The 21,548-nt window shown below is 42.8% G+C and overlaps 1 protein-coding gene across 1 annotated transcript; it reads right to left on the reverse strand.

Annotated features, from left to right (window-relative positions):
* Nucleotides 1-1,557: 1,557 nt before the first annotated feature.
* On the reverse strand, nt 1,558-4,860 carry LOC138873205 (uncharacterized). The gene is made up of 4 exons (XM_070151647.1): nt 4,396-4,860; nt 3,194-3,738; nt 2,539-2,743; nt 1,558-2,091 (listed from the first exon to the last, which is right to left on the reverse strand). The coding sequence occupies exons 1-4, from the start codon at nt 4,858-4,860 to the stop codon at nt 1,558-1,560; spliced, it is 1,749 nt and encodes a 582-aa protein (XP_070007748.1).
* Nucleotides 4,861-21,548: the final 16,688 nt, after the last annotated feature.

Raw genomic sequence — 21,548 nt, forward strand, 5'->3', positions numbered from 1 at the left:
GCGCGATAACCCAACAAAGCAAATGTCAACTTTTCATTCCATTGCTTGGAACCTTGTACCATTTTCCGAAGTATCTTCTTTATATCACTGCCTCGACTGCTTCATTCGCCTTGGAGCGGTATGGGATGGAATTTCGATGTGTAATCTTAAATTGTTGACACACTTCCTTTATCATATGATTGTTAAGATTGGCACTATTATCTATGATGATCACCTTCGGGATCCCAAACCGACAAATGATATTTGAATGAACAAAATCGACCACTACCTTCTTGGTCACAGATTTGAAAGTTTTAGCTTCAACCCACTTAGTGAAATAGTCAATGGCCACCAGAACGAACCTATGTCCATTAGATGCTGCTGGCTCAATTGGTCCGATAACATCCATACCCCAAGCAACAAAAGGCCATGGTGCATACATTGTGTGCAATTCAGATGGCGGAGAATGAATCAAATCCCCGTGTACTTGACATTGATGACATTTGCGCACAAAACTGATGCAATCTCCCTCCATGGTGAGCCAATAATAACCTGTTCGAAGAATTTTCCTTGCCAGAACATACCCACTCATATGCGGCCCGCAGACTCTGGAATGTACTTTGGTCATAATAGTCGTGGCTTGTCTAGCATCTACGCATCTCAACAATCCGAGATCTGGAGTTCTTTTGTACAAAACCCCTCCACTGAAGAAAAATCCACTTGCCAAACGTCGAATTGTTCTCTTTTGATCCCCCGTGGCTTGTACCAGATATACCCCTGACCTAATGTACTCCCTGATATCGTGGAGCCACGGCTCACCATTAGGTTCTTCTTCCACCATGTTACAGTAAGCATGCTGATCACGGACCTGAATATGCAAAGGGTAAACATAAGCCTTATTTGGATGATGTAACATCAACGCCAGAGTAGCCAAAGTGTCAGCAACCTTATTGTGGATCCTAGGTATATGCCTGAACTCCACTGATCTGAACTGCTGACAGAGATCCTGCAGACATTGTCGATGCAGTATGAGTTTCAAATATCGGGTCTCTCATTCTCCCTGGATCTGGTGCACTAACAGATCTGAATCTCCAAAACCAGCACTTTCTAGACTTCTATGTCCACAACTAACCTTAAAAGCAAAATGCATGCTTCATACTCGGCCATATTTTTCGTACAATAGAAACGAAGCTAAACAGTGACAGGGTAGTGATGCCTTGTTTTAGAAATAAGTACAACTCATATTCCAACACCTTTCATGTTAGCAGCCCCATCAAAGAAGAGTTTCCAACCAGGCTTTTCGTCCTTCTCGACCTCATCAATATGAATTACCTCTTCATCAGGAAAGTAGGTATGCAAAGGTTCATATTCTTCATCCACTGGGTTCTCGTCCAAGTGATCAGCCAAAGCTTGGGCTTTAATTGCCATCCGAGTCACATATACAATGTCAAACTCTGTGAGCAAGATTTGCCACTTTGCGAGCCTTCTAGTGGGCATGGGCTTCTAAAAGATATACTTTAAAGGATCCAGGCGAGAAATGAGGTAAGTAGTGTAGGACGACAAATAATGCTTTAACTTCTATGCTACCCAAGTCAGGGCGCAACATGTCCTCTCAAGGGGAGTATACTTAACCTCATAAGATATGAACTTCTTGATGAGATAATAGATGTCTTTCTCTTTCTTACCAGTGATGTCATGTTGACCCAATACACAGCCAAACGAGTTGTCCAAGACTGTCAAATAAAGAATCAAAGGTCTTCCTGGTTCCGGCGGGACCAGTACAGGGGGGTTCGACAAATACTCCTTGATCTTATCGAATGTTTCCTGGCACTCATCAGTCCATTTGACCACAACATCCTTCTTTAGAAGCTTAAAGATGGGCTCATAAGTTGTCGTGAGCTGAGCAATAAACCTGCTGATGTAGTTCAGCCTCCCTAGCAGACTCATTACCTTGGTCTTGTTTTTTGGCGGTGGCAATTCCTGGATAGCTTTGATCTTTGACGGATCCAACTCAATGCCCCGCCGACTGACTATGAACCCTAACAGCTTCCCTGATGGAACACCAAATGCACAATTTGTAGGGTTGAGCTTAAAATTGTACCTGCGGAGCCTCTAGAAGAACTTTCTCAAATCTCTGACGTGGTCAGACTGCTTCCTGGACTTTATGATCACATCATCTACGTAAACCTCAATCTCCTTGTTTCTCATGTCGTGGAATATGGTAGTCATTGCCTTTATATAAGTTGCCCCGGCGTTTTTCAGACCAAAAGGCATGACCCGATAGCAATATGTTCCCCACGGCATGATGAATGCCATCTTTTCCGCATCTTTTTCATCCATTAAAATTTGATGATACCCCGCATCGCAGTCTACAAAAGAGCCAATCTCATGCTTGGCACAATTGTCAATCAAAATGTGGATATTTGGCAGTGGAAAATTGTCCTTTGAAATTGCTTTGTTGAGGTCACGGTAATCAACGCACACTCTGGTCTAACCATCTTTCTTTGGCACCGACACAACATTGGCTAACCACGTGGGATACCGCATGACTCAAATGACCTTTGCATTAAGCTGCTTTGTGACTTCTTCTTTAATCTTCACACTCATGTCAGTTTTAAACTTTCTCAACTTCTGCTTGACGGGATGGAATGCTGGATCAATTGAAAATTTATGGACCACTAAATCGGTACTCAAAACTGGCATATCATCATACGACCATGCAAAAATATCCTTATACTCGAACAATGCTTTAATTATTTCTTCCCTGATTTGCGATTTAAGATGGACATTTATCTTAGTTTCTCTGACATTATCTGGGTCCCCTAGATTGATTGTTTTCGTATCATTCAGATTAGGCTTGGGTTTCTCTTCAAAATAATTTAGTTCCTTACTAATCTCTTCGAAGGCCTCATCCTCATCATATTATGATTCATCATCACACTCTATTTCTTGGATTATTATTTCAGAATTAGATTGACTTTTAAAACTTGGCCGAAGATTCCTCATGTATGTCATGTCATTGAAACCAGCATAAAAAGAACTATACAAAGAAGAAAAGAAAACAAAAATAAGAGCTATCAGGAATGATGGAAAAGGGAAATTGCATTTCATTGAAAATAAAGGATAACAGGGTTTGTACATCAACAAGCGAAAAATAAAAATTCGGGTCACAACCCTGGAATGACCCAAAAGAATGGAAAACAAAACAAACTACCAAGACTCCTTCCGAGTAGGGAGAGGAGTAGCCTTCCAATTGTTAAGCTTTACATTGGGCCCGATGAACTGCACGTCTACTATGCTAGAACCTTCTCCAACTTCTACCATGTTCACATTATCAAACAACCTCTGGAACCTTTCAATTAACTCTTCATCAACGTCAACCACAGAACTTGAAATAATCATCACTGGGCGTTTCCTGGCACTGAGCTTGACAAAATACCTGGAGAGACGTGAGATAGGCTTCGGAAGTGCCCACGCCTTCTGTTTCAACCTTCTAGCCCTTTTCACATCTGCCGTTGTGGATTTGAATCTAAGACTAAATGTATCCAAGTTCTTAGGGAGGGACACTAGTTGTATGATATCCTGCAAGGATGCACCCAGACCTTTACCAGGCACAAAGCCATTTTTCAACATTTCAGAGGCCACCATGACGGATGCAGAGGCTATCTTTGAAGTTGGGACACATTTTCCTTCTAGAACCTTCTCGACCAGCACTGTTTCAAAAACTTGGTAGACCCAGGGCCCTTTGTCATCTTCAGCCTTGATGAACGAGATGGAGGCATCACTATAAGCACACAAATTCTCTTTGCCATTCACGACGATCTCTTGCCTATCCTACTCGAACTTGACCATCTGGTGCAAAGTGGACGGGACTACTTTGGCGGCATGTATCCAAGGTTGACCTAACAACAAATTGTAAGAGACGGCTACATCTAGTACCTGGAACTCCATGGTGAGTTCCACCGGTCCTATTGTCAATTCAAGCAATATATTACCAACCGAGTCTTTTCCTCTACCGTCAAAACCCCGAATGCATATGTTGTTTTTGTGAATCCTCTCATCATCAACTTTCAACTTGTTCAGAGTAGAGAGAGGGCATATGTTTGCACTGGAACCATTGTCAACTAACACCCTGGTGACCACAGAATCTTCACATTTTACTGTAAGATAGAGAGCTTTGTTGTGTTCAGTACCTTCCACAGGCAGTTCGCCATCAGAGAAGGTGACCCTGTTCACCTCAAATATTTTATTGGCGATCTTCTCTAGATGGTTCATTAAAATTTTGTCAGGGACATGAGCTTCGTTTAGGATTTTCATCAAGGCCCGACGATGCTCGTCTGAATGGATTAGCAATGATAGCAAGGAAATCTGAGCAGGAGTCTTTCTCAACTACTCCATGATCGAGTAATCTTGTACCTTCATTTTTCTCAAAAACTCCTCCGCCTCTTCTTCAGTGACTGTTTTCTTTACTAGAACTGGATTATCTCTGGATATTTTAGCTTTCCTTAGCTTTTTCGAGGCAAAGCATCTCCCCGAACGAGTTAATCCCTGGACCTCATTGACTTCTTTTTTCACTTCCTTTCCCTTATAAGTCACTATCGCCCGTTCATAGTTCCATGGGATAGCCTTGGTGTTGATTACCGGCAACTGGATTACAGGCTTGATGATGACAGGATCCATACGGGTACCCTCTACAATTATGATAGGCTTCTTTGCCAACCCTGGCACGACCATTTTTGACTTTTCTTGCTTTGCTACAACATCACTTGGGGATATTTTCTTAACTACCACAGATGGTGCACCGTTTGTCATGCTCAACTTGTTCACTGATCCTTCAACCGTTGGTTTTTTGACTGACTTGACCTCACTGGACCGAATCATCATGACGGACTATGAAGGCTTCTTGGGCTCTCCCCCTTGTGTACTATCTCGATCATGTTTGTTCCCTAATGGGTTGGCAATGGGTTCTGATTGATGTTGGGTGCTTCTGGAGTTTGGACTTTAATCCGGTTTGTTTCAATGAGCTCCTGGATGGCATTTTTCAAGTACCAGCACTTCTCTGTATCATGCCCTAGAGTACTAGAATAATATTCACAGCTCACGGAGTAATCGAGATTCTTTGGAGGAGGGTTTGGCAATTTCGACTCAATTGGCCTCAGCATATCCAACTACCTCAATCTATGGAATAAATTGGTATAAGACTCCCCCAACGGAGTGAAAGTTTTCTTTCACTGCAACCTATCATTTTTGAATGCTGGATTGGGTCGGAAACCTGGGCCGGCAGGGTTTCGGTAGGCTCGTGGGGGTGGGTAAGCATTTTGTGGAGCTGGGTAGGTATTTTGTGGGGCTGGGGCACGCTATTGTGAGTAGACAGGAGGTTGAGTATATGTTTGTGAATGGTGGACAAAAATCTGAGGATCTGGTGATGGAAAGTAATGTTGGAGTGGATTATATGAGGGTTGGGTGTATGTTCGGTGATGGGGTCGAGGCTAGGTATAATGGTGTGACGGGCCCCTGGGTCCAAACCATGATCCTGATTCAACTGTTGCCACATCTTCTTTCTTCTTCTTTTCGATCACTCCTTCAGTACTATTCTGAATGGATTGGGTAGTTGCTTTGATGGCCGAGTAGCTCATAATTTTGCTTGACTTAAGCCCTTCTTCCACCATGCCACCCATATTCACTACCTCGTTGAAAGACTTGCCTATGGCCGATATCAGATGGCCAAAGTAAGTAGGCTCCAAAGCCTGCAGAAAGTATTCCACCATTTTGCTCTCCTCCATCGGGGGGCTAACTCTTGCTATTTTTTCTCTCCAGCGAAAACCATATTCTCTGAAACTTTCACTAGGCTTCTTCTCAATCTTAGTCAAAGACAAATGATCTGGAACAATCTCGATGTTGTATTCGAAATGACGAGTGAATGCTTGGGCCAAATCACCCCAGGTATACCGTCTGCTATGATCCTGACGAGTGTACCACTCCAATGCCGCGCCACTCAGACTCTAGCTAAAGTAAGCCATCAACAGCTCATCTTTTTCGCCAGCTCCTCTCATTTTAGTGTAGAATCCCCTTAAATGGGCCACCGGGTATCCGTGCCCGTCATACAAATCAAACTTCAGCATCTTAAACCCCACAAACAACTGAACATCTAGAAATAGGCACAAATCTTTGTAGGCTACGCTCACCTGGCCTCCCAATCCCTGCATGTTCCTGAATGATTGTTCCAGGCTTCTTACCTTCCTGAGCATCTCCTCCTGCTCTGGGTTTTAGGTGTTTTCTCCATCTCGACAGGGAGGTCCAAACGAGGAGTGTAGGAGTAATTCTCTGGGGCCTTGAAAGTAGGCTTTGGGGGATAGTATTGATTATACTGGGTCTAGAATAATGGGTCACTGGAGGATCGATGGAGTGTAGCTGGCAGTGGTACCACAAAAATAGGGGTGGCTGGTGGAGGGGATGGGATTGGTTTAACTGGTGGTGCTTGTGTTTGTTGGGAAATGGTGCCTTGGTAGTGGTGGTAAATGGGGAAGCCTGGAGATGAGTCAACAGTGGAGGTTCTTGGGATTGAGCCAGTGGAGGGATGAAAGCAGGGTTGGCGGGGTATGATGGTGGTGGATGACCTTTCACCCATGCCTGGTACATCTCTGCCATTTGGTGTTTCAACTTATGTAACTCCTCTTTCAGATTAACATCAGACTCTTCCCCTTCCCTTGACGGATCAATAACACTTGCATCCAGTTCTTGGCTAGCCATGATCAACTTGTCTTTTGACCTGGTGTTGTACAGGTGAGTTTCCAGAATGCCAAACAAACAAACCACCTACCTGGACTTGATGACAACAACAAACTTGTTAGCGATTAGAGCTTAATAGATAGGCAACCGCACGTTGGGGATGCAATGCACCTAAGCAGATAACCATTTCTATTATGCATTTGAATAGCCGCTTGTGTCATCCCGGCTTTCACTAATTTCCAATTTCTTTTTCTCTCCTTTTTTCATTCCTGCTTTCCTTTGCTTGATTCTCGCTTTTATTCTCTTATTCTCTCATTTTTACTCTCTTGTTTTTCACAATTTTTCTTGTTTTCCTCTCTCTTTTTTCCACTTCTTTTCATTTCATGGTTATGATCGAATCCTATGGGGATTGCTTACGTATCATGACACTGCATGAATCAGACCAAGCGTAGTTCTGGGAACATGTGCAAAATGAATAATAAAATAATAATTAAAAAAATATTTTTTGGGGTTTTCAAATTTCATAAAATAAAATAAAATAAAAGATCTTGATTACGACCACTTCCCCTACAAATTTAAACATAAAGACTAATAGACTCGATGAGTGGACCGACAACTTCAAAAGAAAACTGAAAATACAGACTTGAAATGAACTAACAAACTGACAATACAGACTCGAAAATAAACTAACAAAAACAGACTCGAACAAACAAAGTCAAGAATACATAAGTACTTCAACTGCTGCTCCAGTTGGCCTTGCTGCGGGACTTTGCGCCATGTCTTATTGGAGGCGAAACAAGCCATCCATGATCTGACAGACAAAAATCATAACTGAAGCGAAGAACATGGACCTGGTCATGTCTTCACACTCGTTGCATTTCATCACAATGTAGTCCGCAATTCTCCTAACCCTTTCCATGATAATACCCTTCTCCTGTAACAATTGTCCGATCTGCTGAGATCTGGCATCCAAAACTTGTTCAGCTGTGTGATTTTGCTTTTGAAGCTTTTGTAGGTCTTTCTCTAGTTGTGCCATCAGGGCATAGCAGTGCTCCATTTCTGCTTTGATGTCTCTCACCTGCTTGGTAATTTCATTCTCAAGGACATTGACCTTTTGCATTATACTCGTCATTCCTTTGTCATACTTCTCCTTCAGTTGTCGAACGATACTGGCTCATCTCTCTGCATTTTTAGCTAACTTAGCTCGGGCATTTGCTAGCTCTGCTTCAGTCTTTTGTAAATCATCCTCAAAATCACGTACTTTTTGCATAAGGTTGTAGATGAGCTTTTCGTCTTTTCTGCTCCTGCCTGGGTTCTCAACTGCTATTCTCATTTTTCGAACTTGGGCTCAGAGGGCTTCATTGGGCCAACTTTCTTCTTTCACCTTCGGCTTCTTGTGCTTGGAGATCAATGTTGAATTCCATGTTTCTCAGCTTCTCTTTCAAGGCATGAATCTCGGCTTGATATTTCTTCTCCTTTTCTCCCCAGGCCAACCTTTCTTGGATTTTGTCATCAAAAACTTGAACATGAGGTTTCTTGGCAAGCCTCTCAGGATCAGGCTCTGGCTCGTTGTTTACACAAGACCTTTTCTCAAACCATGCAGCATAATTTGGATCCACTTCCCCTTTGCAACATCTGGTACCTGGGTGCCATTTTTTAGATACCGACAGCTATTCCAATCCTGCTGAACTAAAGCCTCGGGAAATGCAGCTTCTAGATGTATTTCAATGACCTAGGTGGTTAGATCTTCATCTTCGGGCACCACCTGACGTCTTCCTAACTGCCTTAAGATCCTCTGCGGTGCATATGGTTAGATACTCCTCACACTCATCAACCTCAAGTAACCCTTGGTAGCCGTCATGTATATGGCTTCTATCATCGGGAGCCATCCTATAGTCCACTCGACCTGACTTGCTTTGAGAGCTTTCAAGTGGGATACCCAGGCTTCAAACCCTTCTGGCACATTGTAGTCTTTCACCCTTTCCTCATAACTCGTAATGAAGTTATCTGGGCTTGCACCGTAACTCATGAATTTAGGGTGATGACGGAGATGCTCGATCAGCCACATTTGTAGAAGGATATTGCAACCTTGAAAGAATTGAGCCCCAGCCTTGCATAATGTCACTACTCGATAAATATCTGCCAGTACTAACGGGTGTGAGCACGTGATTTTTGTTTTACGAGACAATCGCTCCAAAAGAAATAAAATAATAACAAACGGCCCTGCTGTGCAATTTTTGGATTTTACATGGCACTTTGTTAATTATTTATGATTTTTGCCCATTTTTATTTTTTATCAAAACAAAATACAAAAAATATAGATGTCATGCGTAATTTGAACCGTAATCCGGTTTGTTAAATAGAAAATCATAAAAATACGCATTTTTTGTCCTGATTTGTTTGCCTTGTTTAATTTTACCTACTTTTAACATTTTTTTATGTATGCGTGTAATAAATACATTAAGTGTTGATTAATGTTGTTTAGTTTTTAGTTTAATTAGGTTGTATGTTTAAAACAAATTTAGAAATAAAAAAAGAGGGGTTTGAAACTTGTTTCTAGTTAAGTTTGGGCCAATTCCCATTGCAAAATCTGAGGCCCAAACCCCACAACCCAACCCAAAACCTGTGCTTGCCCCGGTCCAGACCAGCCTACTTCAAAAACGTCCAAACGACGCCGTTTTAACCTTGCCTGATCTGGGCCGTTGATCTCAGATTGATCAACGGCCAAGATCACTTCCTCATAACCCATGATGAACCCGACCCATTTCCACCCGGACCAACCCAAACCCCCTTTAGATGAAACGACACCGTTTCTCCTAAGCCTTCAGATCCAAGCCATTGATTGCGATTGATCCGACGGCTGAGATCAACCCACCCATTCCATATATAAGCCCCCTACCATACCCTGCCCCCTATCCAAGACCCCGCCTTCGTCCTCATACCATTCCCCTCCAAACCCTAAGCCGCCCCTGTATTCTTCACCATAAAAGCCAGCGGCATGAACGCCGGTGGCCTTCACCTTAACACCATAGGACCATCTCACCCCCCTGAACATGGACCTGTTGACCGTTTAGTTCGAATCATCCTCCAGGTCCTCGAATCTTCATTTGAATGTTCGAGCAAAAACTCGACCTACACCGATATGCCCTAGATTCATACCAGACAATCCCCTGACCCCCCTCGTGACCAAACCATGCTTGGTTTGGTCCGAATCTAACCATGGAAGCCCAAGTTCCAAATCTACCTTCCACAAAACCTAAAAACCCCAAGCCTGGTCCGTGCCTGTTAAGCCAAGAGGTTAGGGTCTAATGGACCTTAATCGAAGTGTTTCTCATCTGAGAAACCCTTCGATTAAAGTCCGTTCAACTTTAAAAGGGTCGGTTCAAACACAAGCTGATTTTCTGTTCCTTCTTTCAAAGTTTTAAGGTAAGTTTTGTTTTCTCTTTATTTTTTTTAGTCCATGTGTTGTTTAAAAGGCTGTTCATGTTTCGTGAAATTTGTGTTTTTGAATTTTACCAACTGTGTCCTTTCCACCTTGCCTGAACCTCAGTGTTTGATTGAGTCCTTCTTCTACTTGTTCTGATAATGTGTATGTATGTATGTGTTGTGCAATTAGCTGAATTTCAAATTTGAACTGATTAACTGATTCCTCGAGTACAATTTTGCTTAGTCAGTACAATTCAAATCATGTGCTTGATACTGTTAAATGTCTGATTTTGGCTACGATTGTACATGTTATGATTAATATAGTCGAGTCGACATGTGTCGTCAATTAGTTTTAACTGTCTAAACAATAACCAATCGATTTGCTTCTGGACACATTTGCTTGAATCAATTAGGAACTGAGTTTGTTTACTTATAGTTGTTATTTTGAATCAAAAATGTAAAAGGATTGTTTTGTTTAGTTACAGTTCTGAATTGGAGGGCATGTGCACTTTGTGCACAACATGTGCACTTATGCACCACATGTGCATTGTGCACAACCTGTGTCCTGCATAAAGGTTTTTATTAAGTCTAAAGTAATTTGACAGCACATGCTGTCAGATTACATTCTGCTGCCCATATTCTGCTTTAAGTTTCAGAAATAATAAACATTACTAAAAAGGTAAGCCTGCCAAGGGAATATCATGAGGGTTTGTTTTTATTTATTAAGTAGAAAATGAAAAGAAAGGCAGCACATGGGAGGGTGTTCTGATTGTCCAAAGAGGCTGTTAAGGGTTTGATTTTAGGCATATAAAAGGGGGACAGAAAAGATTAGGGAGGACATCAGATAGACCCAATAGAAGGAGAACAAAAATACATACACATACACACATAAGTCAGGCATACAGACTTTAAGATAGACATAGATACACACACACAGATAGAGAAAGCGAGAATACACATAGAAAAATTTAGTTTTGGAGATTGAGGGTTGCAGTTCTGAAAAGCAGAAAATTGGAAAGAACTCTATTTGATAACACAGACAGACAAAACTATAAATTGCATTCTTCTTGCTGTCTTGATTTCAATGGTCTTGACATGTTTGTTCAATACATGATTTCTTCTAAATCCAACTGAGTCTGCTGGTTGTTTGTTGGTTCACTCTGGGATTTGGTCTAGATGGGATTTTGGTTCTACTCCAATTATTTTGTTTTGTTGCTGCTGCTGCTATTCTGCTATCTGCTACCGCTGACTCTTCTGCTTCACTTCTTCTTTGCATTTCAGCATTCAGGTACACATTTCGAGTCTCATTTTTGGTGTTAACTGTAACAGTTCGAAAGCATGAAATGAAAGGAGTTTGAAGAAATTTAGATGTATGTTTTGTAATGCTCATGGTATATTGACTTCTTTTTTATAAATTGATTAGTGCATAATTCAGTAGCGAAAGATTAGTTAGTTAATACTTAATCAAGTTTTAGCTTCTTGCATCTTAGTTTATAGTTGTTTGTTAGTACAAGATGTAATGGTACAATACGTAGAATGTATGGATAATTGGCATAGAATTTTCGACTGGATTCCCGTTTAACTATAATGACATGCATAGGATAGAATATTTCCACCTTACACAATAATGTTCTTTGTTATTTTAGTTCTTTTATCAGGACCGCTAGGCAATATATAGGAGCACGTTCGAATCCCCATTAGTAATAATGCCTAGCGTTTAATTCCCTTAATCTAGCCTAAATAAGTCTAGTTAAGTTCGATTCGAGAAATGTTTGGATACAAGTATAGCATTCGGTCAATCTCGCACGTTTCACAAGGTACGACGCCTCTTCACTTTGTAAACAATTAAACAGAAATTAATAAGAATCCGTTTTAGGCCAAAGCATATAATTAAATTAGCATGTATCTTTTTTCCTTCTCGTTTTAAAGACAAATGCATTAGAAATGTAGCCACTGTAGGATATCCTTTTCTAAAATAGAGACGAGTCTCGCCAAATAAAAAATGCGAAATTGCGGGGCCCTCAACAACTAAACATAATAAATATTTAGAATTCAGGACAGGCCGTTTAGTAAACTTCATGGCCTTTCCCAAAAGTAACAATACACTAGTTGCTTTAGGAGCACCATTAATAATTTAACCTTCTTAAACACGGGTGCACATTGATATGACCCAAATCCAAGTCTCAACGGAGTCAAAATGTGTTGACGACCACGGGTGCATTGATTGTGACGTGGTTCGAGATGCATTTTCACGACGTTGCAATTCTATAAAAATAAATGATAATAATAAAAGCGGTTTAAACTTAATAAAAGCACGTAAGTCATAACATGTATTTAAATCAGATATTTAGCCATTATAACAATTTAAGCGACCGTGCTAGAACCACGGGATTCGAGGGTGCCTAACACCTTCCCTCGGGTCAACAGAATTCCTTACTTAGAATTTCTGGTTCGCAGACTTCATTCGGAAAAGTCGAAAATTTCCTCGATTTGGGATTCAAGATAAACCGGTGACTTGGGACACCAAAAGCCAAACCTTTCCCAAGTGGCGACTCTGAATTAAATAAATAATCCCATTTCGAATATTGTCACTTAAATTGGAAAAACTCCCCTCGCGCATTTAACCCTTCGGGGCCGGGCGCGCAAAAAGGAGGTGTGACAGCTCTGGCGACTCTGCTGGGGATTGTTTAACCCAGAACCACTGGTTCAGGGTTCAAGAATTCGAGCTTAGAATAATTGTTATATTTGGCTTTATTATCTGATCTTTATTACATGTTTTTGCATAACGTGCTAAATTTTGTCTTTTACCGCTTTGATATTATCTGAACTGTATATAAACTGTGCCGAAACCTTTCTCTTCTTACCTCCGGGGAGAAGCTCGCTGGTCGAGACTCCCTATTCTGTTAGTGTCAATACCTGAAATAAGAAAGAGGTCGGACAAGTTACAAAGCCGGACGATCTCGCGGGTCCCCGGTACGTAGCCCCCTCCTCGACTCGAGTTGTCCGCTCAGGTACACAGTCTAGAACAAATACCCAGGGTATAAACCTAGTATAACGAAACTTCATGCCGGATCCCTAGTAGGAACGTTTATTTGCATCACGTTGCATTTGACTTAGGGGGCTCAACACAGGGGTTGGGTCCGTCTAGGACAGGCAACCTGAAGTGAAAAGACCACTCTGCTGCATCCTATATGTTTTGCGCATCTATTTGCTTTGATTCCGCATGCTGACCGGTTTCTAAAAAAGGGGAAAATAGCAGTGTGGGGAGATAATTACTTATTTTGGAAAAATAAAACCAATGCCCAAGTAGTGTCAAAACCTCACCGGAGTTTTCCTATAAAAAAAAATCTTCTAGTTTGATTTATTAAAAAAAACATATAAAAAAAATTTCTTTTTTCTTATCACTTTCAAAATAAAAAAGGGTATTTATTTAAAAGCAAAAGAAAAAAAAATGGAAATTCATAATTCAAAAAAAAAATGCTATTTCTTTCGTAGTACCTCCTTTCTAAATTCAGACTAATAGTCCAAATATTTCCTTAAAAAAAATAATAATAATAAAAAATATTCTTGCTTTCTGGGTTTAATTGATTTTCTCTATTCATGATGGGCCGAACTACGCCGGTTTGATTCTCACCGGATGTGAGATACGTAGGCAACCCCCGTCGGGTTCAACCCCATTTCTGCTAAAATAGCCCAAATCAATAAATAAATAAAAAAAAGAAGAAGAAAAAGATGTGTCAAATTTTAAAAAGAGTCGTAAATAAGTCAGGTGATACTGTTTTGTCATAAATAGCCGAATGTTTCCGAAAGGGACGCCGGAAGGCTGACTTTGCATAAACAGCCACCTTTGGGTCTTGTTTAGTATTTTTGTCCAGTTGACCCACACAGCCTTAAAATCTTCGTCCCCAAAGTGCTTAAAGACCGTGTTCAAAACTTGATCCCCTTTGTAAAATATTTTTGAGTCAAGTCATTTTGTTAAAATCACCTTAATAAATGTGCAGGATGAGCACGATGCAAAATGAACATTTTTCAATAATGACCAAAATCCCTGTCAAGTTACGGCTATGGTGGAATGATCTAGGTGTTGAAGGACAAAATGAGGTTAAGAAATATCTGAAAGGTCTCGTGGGTTTGTTGGAAATCCAGCCTCGGGGAGATATCATAAGAGCTTTAGTCACTTACTGGGACCCGGCGCACAATGTTTTCCATTTCTCTGATTTTGAACTCACCCCGACTTTGGAAGAAATGGCTGGGTACATCGGAAATGCTGAACTTCCGTTGAGGCAAAAATACTTGGTCGCCCCAAGAGCTGTCACGGTACATCGGTTCCTAGATTCACTGAAGATACCCAGAACGGTCCACGACCCGGATCTGGCTGCCGGTTTTTGTACTCCATGCTTCATATATGATAGGTACGGTCATGAGGGAGGATTCAATAATCCAATCAACAAACTGTGCAGCAAAGGTATTCGTCAGAAGTGGGACAAACACAGACGGGTAGCCTTCATGATGATGTTCCTGGGCCTTCTGGTATTTCCAAGGAAAGACGGAAACATTGATTTGAAGATATCCGGGGTCGTCAGCACTTTACTCACGCAAAGTGACAGTACTCTCGTGCCTATGTTGGTATCTGACATCTTTCGAGCTCTTACAGCCTGTAAAGCTGGAGGAAATTTCTTCGAAGGTTGTAACTTGCTCCTACAAATGTGGATGACCGAGCACCTCTGCCATCGTTCCGAGATTTTGAGCCATGGTTCCCCGGAAAAGACTTGCATAGAAGAATTTTACACGAGAACCAAAGAGATTAGTTTGCCCAAAGGAGTCATGGCATGGACCTCGTTCTTTCAAGCTCTTACTGCCAGCCAAATACAATGGACACTGGGATGGTTGCCTGTTGACGAGGTCATATATATGCCGGCAGCTAAAACCCATTTCTTACTGATGGGGCTTAAGAGCATTCAACCTTACGCACCCTGCCGAGTTTTGAGATAGCTCGGAAAATGCCAGACAGTACCTTATGAGGAAGATCTTAGAACTCAAGCAGTTGAGATAAGTCCTAACGGACAGTTTCCAGAAGCGAAAATTCGCCAAATTTGGAGTGAGTGTCAATATTTGAAATCAAATACTTGCGTGCAGGATCGAGCCAAAGGGGAGACGGCGCCGGCTTACCTGGCATGGTATAGAAGGGAACTTGAGCATGAAAGGCCGGCTAAGAGTCCCCACATCCTGAATTTCGCTGAAACATCGCAAAAACAATGGGATTGGCTAGCAAAAGAAAGAGGCTATTGCGCCGAAATCAGCAGGTTGAAGCGACAAGTGGAAAGCCTGAAATATGATCACAACGTGCAAGTTGCTACCAATCTGGGAGAACGAAACAGGCTGATTCAGGAAAACAAAATGCTCAAAGCCCAGATCAAACAGACAAGGATAGATGCGGATAAGCAGCCAAGGCGTCGAGCAGATGAGCAGTTGATAAAAAGGCTAAAAGGCAAAGTCAGGGAATGGCAAGAGGATTTAGAGAAATCTAAAAACATCATAGCAGAGCTCAGGGCACAATGGGATACAAGAGCAGATAAGCATCGCCGACACTTGAATCAATTGGAAGGCGATCACGAGAAAACTGTTGCTAAAATAAAGAGAGAGATGGCTACACTTGAGATCAAAGCAGCTAATCAGGCCCGGGATTTCCAAATTGAGAGCAGATACTGGTACGATTCGTTGGCCCAGATGAAGTTAGAAGTACGGCAACTAAAACATCATCATATACAGGATGCTCAGGTGTTCAAGATATGTAGCGATCAGATAAAATGCCTACTCATAGAGAAGAAGCAAACCAGAGATAGGATCAAGGCCATTGCACATGCCATCACCCGACGATGCCTACGATGTGAGAACATGACCAGCGTTACCGTCCTCTCGGCAGTAATGAGCTATGTCAAGCAGACCATGCATGAGCTGGAGCAACTTGAGAGGGATCTCACACCTAGGACCGCGGCGAGGCCGAACGATGCCCCGCGGACACAAATTGTCAAAACCATAATGTACTCATAAGTCGAGTCTGTATCTTAGCATCTGTTGCTTGTTTTTCCCATCAGTTTGTTTAGTCTAGGTTTATTTTTAAAGTCTGCTCTTTCTTTTGCAAAATGTAGTTTTGTAATAGACTGTTTCGACAATAAAAGGTGTGTTTCTTTCATTTGTGTTTCGAACTACGTAATGATCTGATTCACATAGGCATCGTGATACGTAGGCAATCCTCATCGGATCCGGTCACATTTCTTTTACTGCAAAATAAAGAAAAAATAATAATAATAATAATAATAATAATAAAAGAAAACAAAAAAAAGAAAAAAAAGGGAAAAACTAATAAGAGGAAAAATGCCGGAATGACGCATGCTCTCGTAGCAAACATGTAGTAATCCACTTAACTGTATAGGTGCATCATGCCCAACGTGAGATTAACTATCTGTTATTTGCTGCAAATTAACCGTGCGTTTGTCGTTGAGTATTTCAGGGTTTTTGGAAAAAGACGGTTGGTTTGGTGAAAGTCTGGCCTCACACTCATACTTCACGAGGTCAAGAAGAAGTGTTCAACTACCTGTTGTTAGGACCAGAAGCAGTACTCACACTTACTTCACCAGGTCAAAAGGAAGTGTGGAAATGTCTTCAGAAATTCCATTGCAAACAATCCCTGTTTCCGAGGAGAGCTCGATCTCAGCCGTCCTCACACCTGAATCCGCGACTGCGGAGGAAAATAGAATCCTACGGCTCCGCATGTTGGAAATGCTGGACGACTGGAATAATGGGAAAGAGCCGCCAAGTGTCGTCCCCGGATTCCCTGAATTATTCTCCAGGTCAAGTGGGACTTCTAATGTCCCCATAAATTATCCTGCTACCCCATTCGGGTACCCAGCCACCTCAGCCTTCTCTGCTGGATCGCCTTCTGAGCCTCATCCCCGAATGTCAGCCACCGATGCAAGCATGAACATCTTTACTGCACCGCCTTGCCCGATTACGGCACAGCCTGCCACGTATAAGCCAAGCTTTGACTCATCCTCTTTTACATTCCAAGCACCATCATTCTCAATGGAACCAACTAGGTTCACTACCAGCACTAATCCTCCACCGCCTCAGTGCGAGCTTGCACCCGGGCAGGATCAGAACCCCAGAATTGTAGAACAAAATGAGATTGCCAAGAGAATGAGAAGCTTTGAACAAAGTTTGAAAAACATGCAAGGATTGAGCGGGCAGAAGAGCGTCTCTTACGCCGACCTATGCATGTTCCCTCACGTGCATCTGCCAGCGGGTTTCAAGACCCCAAAGTTCGAGAAATACGATGGGCACGGTGACCCCATTGCACATCTTAAGAAATACTGCAACCAATTGCGGGGAGCCGGCGGAAAAGAAGAACTGCTAATGGCATATTTTGGGGAAAGTCTAGTAGGGATAGCCTCGGAATGGTATATGGACCAGGAAATGTCTCGATGGCATATATGGGATGATCTCGCCAGAGATTTTGTGAAACAATTCCAGTATAACATCGACATTGCGCCAGACCGAAATTCTCTATCGAATTTGAAGAAGAAACCTTCAGAAAGCTTCAGAGAATATGCTATTAAATGGCGTGAACAGGCATCAAGAGTGAAGCCTCCCATGGATGAAGTGGAAATGGTCACTACCTTTCTCCAGGCTCAAGAGTCTGACTATTTCCAAAACATGATGTCAGCCATGGGTAAGCCATTCGTGGAAGCGATCAAGATTGGAGAGATGGTGGAAAATGGTCTGAAAACAGGTAGGATTCTGAGTCAAGCAGCCATAAGGGCGACCTCCCAAGCCGTCCAAAGCGGGTCCGGAGGAATGACAAGAGGGAAGAAGAAGGAAGAAACGACCATGGCAGCCTCGGAAGCAAGGGAGTATCGTCATCCCAGGCCCCGTTTTCCGGAAAGAACCCCACAACACTACTACCCCCACTCAAATTTGGCATGCGCTCATCAACCTTATATGGTCATGAATGCCCAGCCTTACGCCCATCCACCACAACAAGCCAACCGAGGCCCAGCTCCACCTCCCAGAAATCAGCCTCCTTACCGCAACCACTATAACCCACAACCCCCGCAGAATAACTTCTGCCCTCAGGAGCCACCCCGAAGGCGGACTTTCACGCCCATCGGTGAACCATACTCAACTTTGTTCCCGAAGCTAGTCCAGTTGGGTTTCTTGCAACCAATCCCTCAAACAAAGCAAAACCCGACGTCACCTTCTTACAAAGCTGGAGTCAGATGCGCCTATCATTTAGGGGCCGAGGGACATGATACAAATGACTGCTGGTCATTGAAAAGAGTGGTCGAAAATTTGATAGAGCAAGGGAAAATAGTGCTAAGGGACGAGGAGATCCCGAATGTAACTAACAATCCATTACCTGCTCACAATACTGGGCCGCTGATCGGAATTATTTGTGAAGACAAAGAGTTCGACCCTGCTCTGAAAGCCATAATTGCCATTGTCGACACGGGGAAGAGGCCCGAAACAGACCAGAAACCAGAAAAGGGGAGGAGGTCAAGGCTATAAAGAGCAAGCTTGAAAAGAATGTGGAGAAGAAAGTGGTACCGGTAAAGGATGGAGTTCTTTACATACCACGAGGTCGAGCTGAGAAGACGCAGAACTTCGGGATCAAAAAGGCAAAACCTATGTACGTTCCAAAAGGGGCCTATGTGGTCCGGGGGACGATTCAACCACCTCGGCTGAATGAGCCAGTGGTTATCGGACGCGTGCCACAAAAGCCAATGACCAACCCGTCCACAGTGCCGTGGAATTATCAAAAGACTTTGGTAATGTACAAAGGTAAAGAGGTCATGGGAGAACTTCCAGAAAATACTTTCATCGGAAGGTATTCAAATACCCAAGAACTGAACAACGCCACACAAAGGCGCTTCCCGCCAAAGAAGCCCGTAAGTATTGAAGAAGCGGAAGTGTTCTTCCAACAAATGAAAATGCCGGATTACGAAGTGATAGATCAACTGCGCAAGTACCCCGAGCAAGTGTCCATGCTATCATTGTTGATGAGGTCGGCCGAGCATCAAAAGATCTTACTGAAGACCCTGAATGAAGCATATGTGCCAGTTGAAACCTCGGTTGAACAACTAGAGCGGATGACAGAAAGATTCTTCGCCGTCAACCAAATCTCTTTCAGCAAGAATGATTTACCCCCAGAAGGAGCGGCACATAACAAGGCTTTGCATCTAACAGTTAAATGCGAAGACTATTATGTCAAGCGGGTAATGTTGGATGGGGGTTCAGGTGTTGACATTTGCCCGCTCTCCACGCTGCAAAGAATGGAAATTGGGACCGGAAGAATCCGACCCAACAATGTCTGCGTAAGAGCTTTCGACGGCATCAAGAGAGATACCATGGGGGAAATAGACCTGTTGTTGGTCATAGGACCAGTTGAGTTTGAAATAACCTTCCAGGTGCTCGACATGGACACATCCTACAATTTCCTCCTCGGCAGACCTTGGATCCATGCGGCAGGAGATGTGCCTTCCACTCTTCACTAGATGGTGAAGTTTGAGTACGAAGACCGAGAGATCATGGTCCATGGAGAAGATGAGCATGCTATCTATCGGGACCCATCCATCCCATATCTTGAACCGAGAGAAAGGAGCGAACATACGGTCTATCAAGCTTTCGAGATTGTACTGGCAGAGCAGCACGAAGAGGGAATACCCTGCCCCCAGCCTTTCTTGTCTAACGCCTCGGTTATGGTGGCCAAAGAGATGATCCGGCACGGATTTAGGCCAGGGAAAGGGCTTGGACGAACCCTTCAGGGAATAACAGAACCCATTACCTTGCCAGTCACCAAGAAACCTTTTGGACTAGGCTTCAAACCTACTCCAGCAGACGAAGAGTGGGCAAAGAAAAGGAAAAATGAGGGTTGGAAGTTACCTCGACCATTGCCGGATTTATATGCAACTTTCATCAGGCCAAGGTACGCTGAAGAAGAAGATGATGAGGTCTTCACAGCTGAGGAAATCGAGGAGATATGTGGGGCGATGAGAGAGATGCTCTACGAGGTCCACATGGTTCAACCAGGTGAAGGCACAAGCAACTGCTGAGATGATGTACGTGGGGCCGAACGCCAAACTTCAAAACTGGGAGGCCACGCCATTCCCGACTAGACGGAAGTCCGGGTAGACCTGTCCTGCCACCTTTCCTGTGTCACAAGTTATCTCCAGGACATAACTTGAACGTTTTCTTCCTTTCAATTGTTGTTTTGAATTCCTAAGTTGTAAACATTGTTGTCTTCCAACTTTCCAAAGAAAAAAAAATCATCATTGCTCTCCCATTCTTTCTTTTGTTCTGATTTTTGTTATTTTTCCTTTTATCTTTCTTTTCAGTTATAATAATGCGGCTTTAAATATGACATGCTTGCGGACTTCATGCCCAGATCACAACGAGCTATTTAACTGCGAATTAATGAACCCAGAACCAGAATATGATGCGGAAGAAGCTTTTAGGGAAATAAACCGAGAGTTGGAATATTTTGAGAATAAACCTAAGCCAAATCTGAATGACACCGAACCGGTTAATTTAGGAACTCCTGAAGAAATCCGGGAGACCAAAATAAGCATTCACACGGACAAGAAAACGCGAGAGGCGATAATTCAACTTCTTTTTGAATTTAAAGACGTGTTTGCTTGGTCATATGATGACATGCCGGGTCTAGGTGTTGATCTAGTGGTTCATAAATTGCCGATTCATCCTGATTGTCCTCCAGTTCAACAAAAGCAACGAAAGTTCAAAACTGAGGTCAGTGACAAGATTAAAGAGGAGATCACCAAACAACTGAAAACGGGAGTGATTCGGGTAGTCCAATATACAACATGGTTGGCGAATGTGGTTCCAGTACCAAAAAAGGACGGGAAAACTCGGGTATGTGTAGATTACCGAGATCTGAACAGAGCAAGTCCTAAAGATAATTTCCCGCTGCCCAACATCCACATCCTCGTTGATAATTGTGCCAAACACGAGATACAGTCTTTTCGTAGATTGTTACGCTGGGTATCATCAGGTATTGATGGATGAAGAGGACGCCGAGAAAACTGCCTTCACCACGCCTTGGGGCACCTACTGTTATCGGGTCATGCCATTTGGTTTGAAGAATGCTGGGGCTACTTACATGAGGGCCATGACTGCCATTTTTCATGACATGATGCATCAGGAAATAGAGGTGTACGTGGACGACGTGATAGTCAAGTCCAGGACGCAGGATAATCACATCCAAGACTTGAGGAAATTCTTCGAGAGACTAAGGAAGTATGACTTGAAGCTAAACCCAGCCAAGTGTGCTTTCGGAGTTCCGTCGGGCAAACTTTTGGGCTTCATCGTAAGCAGGAGAGGTATCGAGCTAGATCCAACTA

Source organism: Nicotiana sylvestris, chromosome 7, assembly GCF_000393655.2.
Source record: "Nicotiana sylvestris chromosome 7, ASM39365v2, whole genome shotgun sequence".
NCBI lineage: Eukaryota > Viridiplantae > Streptophyta > Magnoliopsida > Solanales > Solanaceae > Nicotiana > Nicotiana sylvestris.

Excerpts from the sequence above, each read along its gene's own strand:
- LOC138873205 (XM_070151647.1), bottom strand. The coding sequence starts at position 4,860 with ATGATTCGGTCCAGTGAGGTCAAGTCAGTCAAAAAACCAACGGTTGAA. Across the intron at positions 3,739-4,395 it reads AGTTTTTGAGAAAAATGAAG|GCTGAAGATGACAAAGGGCC; the intron begins GTACAAGATTAC and ends TCGTTCATCAAG. Across the intron at positions 2,092-2,538 it reads CAAAGCAGCTTAATGCAAAG|AGGCTCCGCAGGTACAATTT; the intron begins GTCATTTGAGTC and ends AAGTTCTTCTAG.